Source organism: Podarcis melisellensis (assembly GCF_964234715.1).
Source record: "Podarcis melisellensis genome assembly, chromosome: 2".
In the NCBI taxonomy this organism is placed as follows: domain Eukaryota; kingdom Metazoa; phylum Chordata; class Lepidosauria; order Squamata; family Lacertidae; genus Podarcis; species Podarcis melisellensis.
In genome coordinates, this window is record NC_138529.1 from 71,366,428 (window position 1) to 71,378,630 (window position 12,203).

Here is a 12,203-nt window from a genome sequence, read left to right on the forward strand (position 1 = left end):
GCAACACACACCTGGTCACTAGCATGGCTGCAGCTTAGCAGGAGGGATATGGTGGGGAGTTGTGACAGAGCCAGGAGGGCATGGTGGGAGACAGATTTCCCATCTCTACCGTAGCCTTGTGAGCCTGATTGTCATATTTTAGCTTTATACTAAGCACCGTCAGGAATGACAGACTTTAGAGACAGGAATCTAGAATGAGTTCCTTCTTGCTGGATGGAATCTACCATGTGAAATGCCGATAGTGACTTTTTCTGATGCTTGGAACTGGGGATTCAGCACCCACAAAAGGAAGTGTAGCAAAGAGGAATGCTTCGTTGAATCAGTTTGCTCAAAGTGGTTATTAAGGGACTTTCTATCCAGAATTATGAATGTTTTCATTGCTCAGTGAATGGTCGGAGGAGAGAACTGAACCTGAGCTGCAGGAAAGGCCAACGTAAGTGCTCAAGGGCATGGAACCAACTCCCCTGTAAGGAAAGGCTGCAAAGTTTGGGGGTTTGTTTGGGGGACATGATCAGCGGGGAACATATCAAGAGGGGATATGATAGAAGTGCCAAATTATGCACAGTGTGAAAAAATAGGCCATCTCTCAATACTAGAACCCGAGATAATCCAGTGAAGCCGAATGTTGGGAGATTCAGTAAAGACAAAGGGAAACGCTTCTTCATGCAGCACGATACTGTGGAATTAGCTTCCACTGGGTGTGGTGTTGGCCACCAACTTTGAATGGCTTCAAAAGGAGATTAGACAAATTCAGGGGAGATAAGGCTATTCGTGGCTAATAGTCATGATGGCTGTGTGGGGAGCACAAAGAGGTCACTGCTGTCACACTTGTGTCCTGCTTACAGGCTTTCCACAGGCATCTAGTTGACCACTGTAGGAAACAGAATGCTGGATAAAGATAGGTGTTTGCTTTAATCCAGGAGGGCTCTTACATTCTCATCTGGCTCCTGGTCAGTAGCTTGCAGAGTTGCAGATAGCCTGCCACGGAAAACCTGTGGTATCAGTTTTAGCTTCAGTAGTACAGTGCTTCAAACTTCGCATTAGGGAACATTTGAAATCTCTCTGTCATAGGACTGAATGTTCTTTTTCCTTCCCGCTCCACCCATTAGGGAAGGTACTGCCTGTCCAGTTGTTTGTGCTTTGGAAGAGGGTGGTATATTTGAGCATGATGATGAGTTACTGTAAGCAACTGGATTCTTGGCCAAGTGCACAGTGTAATTCACGTCCTCTGTTCCAGGATGCCAGTGCAATATGTTCTGGGTGAGTGGGATTTCCAGGATCTGACACTCAAGATGAAACCTCCGGTCTTCATTCCTCGACCAGAGACAGAGGCAAGTCATCATAAGGGACAAACCTCAGCTCTTCTCCAGAGTGCTGCATTGCTACACACATACGCCCACCTCCACTTCAAGGAAGCACAATATTAGGCAGCCATAAGGACATTCCTTCCCCTGCCTCCTTTCTCATGGGTAGTCTTTGCTACCTGGGGAGAGTGGGAGAGGTGAGCACTATCATAAGCACATATGATGAGGTACATATTTTTACCTTGGTCGGCTGCAGCAAATCTCAGATAGAAAATCTTTAGAATATATGTAGTTGATTTACACACACACACACAATGGCAGAGTATGTATGCAGTGACCCAGCTCACGTGTAATGTTACGCCAGACCATGAATGTCCAGGCTGCTGGAGACAAGATCATGACCACTTACCTTCTTCAGTCTTGCTTTGGCTTCTGTGAGCTAAGACATGGTTTGGCTTAAAGTGTTGTCCAAACCCTGGTTCATAGTTTGTCTTGCTCCAGACAAACCATGAGCTGTAAACCAAGAACAGACCTTAGCTGCAGCTTGTGTGTTAACTGGAATGAAACAAGCAGCCCCTCCCCTCCCACTGGTCTTCCACTCAAGATTGCAGCCACTCCAGTTATTTTTGGGTTGTGCTTTTTTAAAAAAAAAGAATTAGAAGGGGGTGGGAGGTTGGAAATGCATGTGACTGAGCATCACATGTGATTTTGGCCTGAGTTTCATGCTCCTTTTCCAAACTGACATTCCTCTGCTCCAAGAGCAGAATAGAAAGTAGGGCAGGACAATTTCAGCAGTAACTTGGCACAGCCTAAGTAAGAATTGCAAAGTCAGAGTCCCTTTCCTGTTAACCTCCAACCCTTCAGGACTCCAATGATCTTTACATACGTGGTGGTCTTTATATATGTAAAGATGGTGCTCTTCTAATAGTGTTCAGTTGTGAAATTCTGCTTTTTGTTTCAAAAATGTATATAGCTCTTTGGGGGGTATAAGCTACCTCTGAAACAATATAAAAACAAAACAACATTGTTGGGTAGAGCTTAGAGGTTAGACTAAGGAACAAAAACTTGAGTGTATGAAAGAGGCACCATATGCCCCTAAAGTCCAAATTATTTCTCAGTTTTGCCTAACCATGAGGCAAATTATTTTCCAGAAGCAAAGGTCCCAGGGATCAGAAAATATGAGCCATTCAAGAAGGTGGGGGTTTCATCTCATAATTTTCTGGCTCCTATTTAGTTATCTTCTGTATTCTCCTCTTCTCTATCCAAGTGGTTTCTAATGTGCTTTTTCTCTTCTGATTGTTCCTTTTCCATTTTGCTGTTCCTTAAAATCACAAGACCTAGAAACCTGAAGTTCAACCTATGGAAAGTTCACTGAAGTTTCCAAGGTTCTGTGTCCTCAGGACTGGAAGTTGAAGTTCATTAATTAGACAAAATGAATGCCCATGTCCTATACAAAAGCAGGAACTGCTTTTAACTTTGGGATCCTTTGCATAGATATCTACTGTTCTAACAAAGAAATCCCAGCTTCAAAGTATCTGTTAATATTTTGGGTGCCAAATCCTTCTGTGCCAAATGGAACTTACAAGATAGTGGATGGCCCAACACAAGTCTATCTGGTGATATCGCTGTTTTCCATGCTGTGTTGTCACTATCTTCACGCAATATCGCTTCCCGCAATCATTAAACAAATGCCTGCTGTGTGTGATGCAAGTGTTGATAGTAAACACAAGAGTGTGTTGCTTATTCTGCCCATATGTTTGCATGATCGATGTTTGCTCGATGTTTGCTCGTGCCAGCCTAGTTTGCAATTCAATGCTGTGTTTGATGTGAACCATTGACTAAGTGCTAACCTCTGTACTTTTAAAAAAAAGCAAAAACAACAAAGTATTTGTAATGTGACCTCCTTTTCAAGCCCCAAAGCCCTTGAACTTCTTCCCTTTTGCTAAAGCACGTAAACACTGGTTTGGCCTGATCTGAACCTGTGGAGTTTGTCAGTGGTTCTCAACTGGCTGCACAGTTTGTAAGGGGGTATATCTGATCTGCTTGCCAGTAATTCACATTAAGCCCCTTGGGACTTAGGAACTGCAGTTTGAAGGCATCATTTTAGAACCAGATTGTGTAGAATGGCTAGCAGTATGGGACTGATGCCAGTTGACCTTCCAGGAATATTTCACAGATTAACGAGAACACCTGGAATTTGCCAGAAGTTGGGGCTGCCAATTTTAGAGAGACTTGGGGAGGGGGTGTAACTTGCTAACAAAAAACAGCAGCTGCGTAAATGATCGTGGTGGAGGAGAGAATAAATAAATAGGGAAGTGTTTCCTCCAAAATAACTACATGTGAGATTCAAAATTTAAAAAGAGCAGTGTCACCATCACAGAGCTGCTTCTACTCTTAACACAATTGGTTGTTGCATCACCTCTTTATTTTCTGTGTTGTCCTCTCATCACCCAGGGAAGAGATCACGGCATGCTTAGTTGCTGACCAAACCATCAGTTTTTGAACTCTTGGACTTTGCTATATTTGCAGGTTGCCAAGCACCAAAGCAATAACACAGATCTAAATTCGGAAGGCAGAGCAAATCCACTTCCATCTGCTTTTGGATCGTTTTCTATTCTGCTGCTTCTAGACATAGTGCAAGCTATCAACAGGGATGTCTTCAATTGAAATCTTGCCTCAGCCGTAGTTGCATGTAGCCTCAGCCCTCCATCCCCCTAGCAATATCTAATTTAGTCTACCTTCCAGGAACATTGTGAGGCTTTATCTGAAACACTTTGAACACTTTAAATTTAAAAATAAATGTTGTTGTTTTGTTGTCATTAAGAATACTTGCTCTCATGCATTTGCTGGTGCTTTAGATGCACAGGTCTGGTGGAAAGAATGTCCACATCTTTCGCATAATAACCACATGGATTTAAGGTCAAATTAGGAGATGGATACTTGAATATGAATGGAGGGAGAGAGAGTGTTCAAACAGTGAGATAATGCCATATGTATGTGTGACTTCCTGTAATTGCCAGCATTTCATTTATACATATAAACCTGTTGTTCAAGCTGTGTACTTGACCAATTTCTTTAAGCAAAGATCGTGGGCTGCAAGGTCATTATGTAGCATTTGAAAACAACAGGATTTCTCTTGTAGGTACTTACCCTGGAATTTCATTTGAACTCTGGCTGATGAAAGAATTGCATTTCTAGTTTCCAGATTACCAGAAGGATCATACAGTGGTACCTCAGGTTAAGAACTTAATTTGTTCTGGAGGTCCGTTCTTAACCTGAAACTGTTCTTAACCTGAAGCACCACTTTAGCTAATGGGGCCTCCCACTGCCGCCGCACGATTTCTGTTCTTATCCTGAAGCAAAGTTCTTAACCCGAGGTACTATTTCTGGGTTAGCGGAGTCTGTAACCTGAAGCATCTGTAACCCGAAGTACCACTGTATAGCATATTTTTGTTACCCGGGTAGCTGAGTTTTCATCTGTGAAATACTTGGAAAACTTTATTATTAATACTTGAGTGATAATTGGCCATTTGCCACAAACTTTCCTACAATGATCTTTGTTGATAAATTGATATAAGGGGAGGGGGCGAACCCATTTGTTCAGTGCCTGCCACAATACAGATCTACCTCTATATGTGTGGGTAGGTGCATGTGTGTAAATAAGGTTTTACTTGAGCGGGGGAGAGAATTGGAATATTGTGGGCTTCCCATAGGTGTTTGGTTGACTGTAGAGAATGTTGGGCCAGATGGACCTAAACCAGCAGGGCTCATCTTATGTTTTGCTCTGGGTATCTGAAGAAGTTTGGAAATAAGCATACAATTTTATACATGGCTACTAGGAAGTCAGTCTTACTGATTTTAGTGGGACTTGCTTTGTAGTGACTGTGCCCAGAATTACAACCTTCGTATGATTAGATTTTAGGTGGAGAATACACTCCAACATTCTGTTGCAAGTTTCACTTGCCTAATCTTATATTGTTGAATCCTTCTCTTTTCACAAATATTTTTTAACACATGATCGAGGCAAATAAAAAAAAAATCAGAAGTAATTTTCTGTGGGAGAAGGCATGTACCGTATTTTTCGCTCTATAGGATGCACCTGACCATAGGACGCACCTTGTTTTAGAGGGGGAGAACAAGAAAAAAAATTCTCCCCCTCTCTGCTCAGCGCTCAAAGCTCAAAGCCTGCAGAGTGCAGGTCTGCGCACAGCCTTGCCGATGCCTCCCAAGCTTGTGGGACTGGCGGTGGGGGGAAGCGCTGCTTTCCCCCACCACCAGCCTCAAAGACCAGGTCGGGGAGCAGCACAAAGGCTGCCCCCCCCGAGCTTGTGGGGCTGGCGGTGGGGGGAAGTGCTGCTTTCCCCCACCGCCAGCCTCAAAGATGCCTGAAGCCTTTGGAGCGCAGCGCGAGTTCCCGCTGCACTCCGCAGGCTTCAGGTTCCTTTTGCTGAAGCCGGGAGAGCAAGACTTTGGAGTGCAGCGGGACTTCGCGCTGTGCTCCAAAGGCTTCGGGTTCCTTTCCCAGACTGTTCCTGATGTATTTCCTCCACTACCTCTGAGGCCGTGGTTATTAATCCGTGGACCCTGGTGTCATCACTTCTTGAACTAGCAACTGATCATACTCGAGTTGTCAATTTCGGGGGTAAGTTCACTAGAACTTGGAGCAATGCCAGAATTGTACTCCCTTGTAGTTTCTCCTGGAGGGATTTCCTCTGTTAAAATGACCTCTGGTGACCAAGCCAGCATTTATGGGTTGGGGCATGGATTGATGTATTAAAATGTCAATTTCCTGTAGATGGACTTTGGGGCAGTCCTGGAACACTGGGGGGAGAGTGAGTTGATTAGTGATATGTACTGAATTCAGCAAGTTTGGCATTGTGATTCCTTCCTGGGGAATTTCTAGTTGGGCTTCGGCTGAGTTCGGTCGAGGCTCAGAGCCCAGGACGTCCAGTATCCCGAGAGATATCTCTTGTTTGTTTTTAGAATATCCCCCTTGCTTCTGAGTAACTTCTAATCTAGCTTGCTTGTCATCCATATCTATATCCTCTCTAACAGACCTTTTCGTGTTCATATTCGTGCAGCCCACATTGGCCAGATCCAGGGGTTTTGCCTTGGTCTTGTTGAAATCACGCAGCAAGACTTGGATACGGTTTGTTAAATCCTCTAATTCTGCTAGAATAGTGTTAGTTGGTGCTTTAATTATCGCTGTTGTTTCCTCAGTATTCCTTTGGAGCAGTGATTTCTTCAGAGGCACTAATTGAGGCCTCTCTGGATTAACTGGAGCTGTAGCAGAATCAGCCAGAGGGGCTGGCTGATTTCTGGGAAGGTTTAACCTTGAGAGTAATGATATTCTTAGCTTAGGAGTTAGCCGACTAGCAGGCTTTTGACTGCCTGATAATAAAGTCCAAGTCTGCAAACACCCTTCTGATTGAAATGTGAAATCTACTTAAAAAGTCACACATTTTAGGAAGCAGCAGGGGAATGGCATGGCTATGAAATTTGAGAAGCAGTCCTATTACATTTGGATGGCTCGGCAATTTTTCTATTAAGTCCAAAGAACCTATGTTTAATCACAGTAGTTCAGATAAGGAGGAGCAAACTCTTGGTCTGGTAATCCAGCGCCCTTTGTTCTCCCAATTATTCATATGATCAAAACTATCTGATCCAACTGCAAACACCTTCCAGTGGGATGTGGGCCATTGGTCTTATTCCGGGGACAGAATTTAATCTGAGCATCTTGGGTGCTCTTCCTTGAAGGATTGAAGGGCTCCAGCTTGCTTGGTTGAGCATTCTCAGCATTCTTCCCCTGGGGCTCGGGGGGCGCACCAGGCTCTCCTCCTTCTGACCCCTCGCCACACGATTCCCCAATGCTCTCCAACTTCCGGAAGATCAATGCCAGAGACCTTCCAGTGAGTAGGCTTTGCTCTCCAATCAAGCTCCAATTCTTCAGTAAATAACTCTTCTGTTGCTTCAGGCAGTTTAGATAGCTTTTGAGATGTTATTTGGGCGGTGGTATGGGCTGCTGCTTGAGCTGCTTGGGTTGCTTTGATCTTTGAGAGCTTTCCTGTAGGTCTGCTTTCTTTAAACCTTTTGATCTAGGGCCTTTTGGCTGCTTGGGGGGATCTAACTGCTGAGAATTTGAACTATCTAGGGACTGTTTGTCACGCTATGGAGATTATCCCCCTCCTCCGTTTGCTCTTCCGACCATCATCTTAGCCTTTCAGTAGCCTCTTGTGCTGTTTCAGGAGTTATCCAGTCTGAGAAGTCAGTCAGACTTAGTTGCTTAGATTTGGATCTGGTCAAGCAGCTTGGCACGGTAAGCACTTTCTGCCGCAGCAGCTGCTTTTTCTTGGGCATCAGGGCAAGGTCAAGACCCCCAGAACAATCCAAAACAATCCTCGTTACTTACTATTTGTTCACTTTCCGAGCTGGGGGAGAGGGTGTCACTCCTCAGCTGCCTCTCTGTTTCAAAGGATTTGTGTATACAATTTGAATCTATGAGCTAAATTAAGCTTTGCTGTTTATATTTCTAGGATTTTCTGCAGCACACGCTATCCAGCTGTCTTCTGTTTATGGGTTTTGTTAAGCCACCAGAGGGCAGTCATGTTTTAAGCTGTCAAACAGCTCTTACCTTCACAAATCTCCTTTCTTGTAACTTGAATCCATTGGTCCAGTTCCTCCCTTCCGAAGCAGGAGAAAACAACAACTGCTCTTCCTTGCCCTGTATCTTGTGTGCAAACTGAAGGACGTTTTCTGTAGGGATTGCCAGGATAAGAGGTGACTCTGTGTCCTGCAATGCCTTCTTCTATCAGGAAGTGTTTATGCTGGAGATGACATTGGAACCAGAGCACTGTGATGCCATACAGTGACTTAGTTTAAACCATAGTTTTAAACCCACCCTGGTTTAATCTGAAGAAGCAGCATGTTAGTGCACACTGCCAAAAACTATCCATGGCTGCTGTCCACAACAGTTACGTGCTACCTCTGCTGTTGCAGGCAATACGCCTCTGAATGCCAGTTACTGAGAATGGGAAGAGCGCGGTTGCACTCAGGTTGTACTTGTGGGCGTCACATAGGCAGCTGGTGAGAACAAGGTGCTGGAGTAGATGGGAAATTAACCTGGTCCAGATGGACTCTTCTTATGGTCTTAATATGGGATAGACTGCCCTGCTTTTTCACTTGAAAAAGGCAACCAAAATGATCAATTAATGGAGGCACTGCCTTCAGGGTCAGACACAGGCCACACCTCTCAGTGCCAATGTCTAGAGATTCACAAGTGTGGGGAATGCTGTTACACTTGGGTGTGGCTTGCAAACTCTCACGGAGCATCTGGCTGCTGTGGGAATAGGATGCTGAGGGCCTTTGGATCCAGTAGGGCTTTTCTTATATTCTTATCTCTATTGGAATCATGGGATCATCTAATGTAGCTGAATGTTGGAAAATTTAGAGCAGACGAAATGAAGGACTTCTTTGCACAGCACTGTTGCACTTAAAAGGGCCCCCGGCACGCGGTCTCCCACTAAGCAATACTCAGAGGAAACCCATTAAAACTCAACAGATATGGGTACCTTAAGTCTGTTGATTTCAGTGGGTCTTCCCTGAGTACGACTTTAGCTGGATACAACCCAAATGCCTTCTCCTCACATGAAAGAAATTAATAGGCCCCCCCCCGAATAACTTCTCCATGAATTTAAAAGGCTATCCACTTCCAGAGATCAGTATTCTGCCATTAATAGCAGGCACCAGCAGTAGTGCTGAATTGGCACTGTCGGTGGCCGTGGAGGCTTGTCCATTAGGGCAAACAAGGAACTGATCCGCCAACCTCAATTGCCCCCACCTACCTGCTTTCTTACAGCCAGTCTAGGGGGTGGCACTGGCTCTCAGCTTCCTCCTCTTTAGTCCTAGGGTAGCCTTTGTATAACTCATCAGAGATCCAAACTAGTATTAGTTGGCATGGTCGGTCGTAGCCTCTGCCTCTCTGTGCCATTGGCTCTGGCTCCACCTACCCTTAGCCTCCCTGATTTCTGCCCTGCCATTCCCAATGGGCACCAGCCACCACTGGGCAATGTGCCCACACTGCCCCAACCTTGCTGCTGCCGCTTGCCATCCCAGTAGGCAGTGGTGCCAGCTCCATGGCTCTTCCCCATCAACCATTCCTACCTGTGTATAGCTATGTCTTGGGAACTGTTAGCAGTTTTCATTCCTGTAGTCCTGTTTTGGACCTGTCCTATTTCTGTGTCAGTCCTGTTCTGCACCATTACATACCATGGATCTAATTCATTTCATTGCTTAATGGCCAAACTATTTTACTTCTGGAGTTTGCAGGGAGGTAATATCCCTTTCACCACACTATGCATGATTTTATACATCTCTCATGTTCCTCCTGAGCTGAAATGTCCCAAACATTGTGGCCTTTTTTCATGGGGGAATTCTTACAGCATGGTCCTTCCTAATGCAACTATTCTTTCTTAGTAAAGATTGCATGGCTATTCTGTCACTTCTTGTTTCTTACAATGGTGTCTTAAGAGTTTAGGATGTTAGCTTTGCATCATAACATCCTGTACATCCTAGAGAACCGAGAGACTTCCTTTTTTCATCTTACCTTTTACCCAGCTACAAGACAGCTAGGAGATATTGATTTTGTGTGTGACAGCTGCCTCCCCCCCCCCCCCCGCCACAATAACTGGACAGGAGGAATGCCCTGGTATTTCTGGGAAGCAAATAGGAATATGGAGAAACTGTTTAGTATTCCTTCAGATGAATGAAATGAAACCATACCAGAGCTCATGCTATATTGACCCCCTGAGCAGCAGAGTTAAGGTCCATGATGAAATAAGTTTGCATTATCTCATTGAACTGCAGTTTGTCAATAATTTAGTCAGGGAAAATAATGTTTCTGTGTACAGTGGTACCTCGGGTTTAGTACTTACCGTATTTTCCGCCCTATAGGATGCACTTTTTCCCCTCCAAAAATGAAGGGGAAATGTGTGTGCGTTCTATGGGGCGAATGCAGGCTTCAGGAAGCTATCCACAAGCCTTGCAAGCCCAGCGGGAGTTCCCACGGGCTCGCAAGTCTTGGGTCGGCAGCCTGCAGCCCGAAGCACGGGGCGAGCTACGGAGCACGCCCCGTGCTTCGGGCAGATGTCCGCAAGCCCTGCGTGTCTGGGGGGAGTTCCCGCGGACTCGCAAGGCTTGCAGGTGGCAGCCCGAAGCATGGGGCGCCCTCCAGAGGTGTCCGCAAGCCTTGCGCGCAGGTCTCCGCAAGCCTTGCGCACCCGGGGGGAGTTCCCGCGGGCTTGCAAGGCTTGCAGGCAGCAGCCTGTTCTGTGGGCTGGGGTCGGGGGAAGCTCGGGCTTCCCCCACACCAGCCCCGTGGCTGGGGGGGGGATTTTTAAATTCATTTCCCCCCCCCCCCAAAAAAATGAGGTGCGGCCTATGGGCCAGTGCGTCCTATAGGGCAGAAAATACGGTAATTCATTCCGGAGGTCCGCTCTTAACCTGAAACTGTTCTTAATCTGAAGCACCACTTTAGCTAATGGGGCCTCCTGCTGCCGCCGCACCGCCAGAGCACGATTTCTGTTCTCATCCTGAAGCAAAGTTCTTAACCCGAGGTACTATTTCTGGGTTAGCGGAGTCTGTAACCTGAAACGTATGTAACCTGAAGCGTATGTAACCAGAGGTACCACTGTATGTTGTCATACAGTGCCAACATACTACTTGCAAAAATTTCAGAATGCTTTACTGGGTTGTTTCTAAATAATTTCTATTCCAGTGAAGCCTTTGCAAGTTGTTGACACGATATTTGGAGACACATAGATTGTATGTTCAGGTGAGGTGATCTTCCCTTACAAAACTCCCAGAATTAGTTTTCTGGGGATATGTTTTCCAGATTAGAAACTTGTACTTCCAGGAATGTATCTTCTGATGAAGGCATCCACAAAGTTCATGGAACTAAGAGAGTCTGTCCAGCCCTCTTGCCTTCAGCATTGTTTCTATATTCTACTTTGAATATTCATATGCCAGTGTTCCACTAAAAGCAGGTTACACAGCTGTGTACACACATACATGTTTACCACAACTAAAAATCTAAAATTATAGACATGTTTGTATAAGGCAGTGAAATATTTTGTGCTTCATCACAATAATCAACAAAATATCTAGTAAAACATAATCATCACCTGCTATTGTAGCGGCCTACTAAACCCTTAACAATACAAGAATAGACAAACACAGATCTGTGGCTAAATAAGGGAAGAAAAGTGCACTAGATGGAAGAGACAGTAAAATAAGGGGAAAGAGTTAACTGTCTAAGAGTAGGAAAGACTAAAGAAATCAAATAGAATCAGCCAGGGAAGTAAATGGAAATGAGGAGATGATGATTGATTGGTTGATCTAAAAACACACACACACACACACACACACGAGTCAAATAGGCCAGGGAGAAGTTTAAAAGAAGAGAAATTCACACCTTAAATAGCGTGGTCATATTCTAGTTGATTCAGATGGTCTGCCTTGCACATCACAAAAAATGTTTCCTAATTATGCGAATCTAAAGAAAATAGGGCCCTGCTGGTCACAAGCAATTTTGAGTCTTAAAGGCTTTGAAGGCCCAAACCAGCACTTTAAATTTGTTGATAATAAATTGATGATGATGATATATAAAAACAATATGTAATTGGAAATTGTGCCTGGAAACAAATGAGAAGCTAGTACAGATATTTTAACAGTGGTATTTCCAAATTTAGCATAGCTCCATTAACTACATAGCTGCCATGTTCTGAATTGGTTCTTCAAAGGCATCCCCCACATAAAACAAATTACTGCTGTCTAACCTGGATATACTCTCCCATCTCCCCTCCCCTTTCACTCACTTTAGACATAGTATTATGTTTTAGGCAT

At 44.7% G+C, this 12,203-nt stretch overlaps 1 protein-coding gene across 2 annotated transcripts in view; it reads left to right on the top strand.

Moving 5' to 3' along the window:
- Window positions 1-12,203, top strand: part of HEMK1 (HemK methyltransferase 1, mitochondrial release factors N(5)-glutamine) — a 47,858-nt gene that overhangs the window by 9,775 nt on the left and 25,880 nt on the right. For both annotated transcript variants that reach the window (XR_014165611.1, XM_081900360.1), the window contains exon 4: window positions 1,238-1,331. Coding sequence is in view for 1 of the 2 variants with exons in the window: in XM_081900360.1 (XP_081756486.1) it covers window positions 1,238-1,331 (94 nt within the window). In the remaining variant the exon portion in view is untranslated. The remainder of the gene's footprint in view (window positions 1-1,237; window positions 1,332-12,203) is intronic.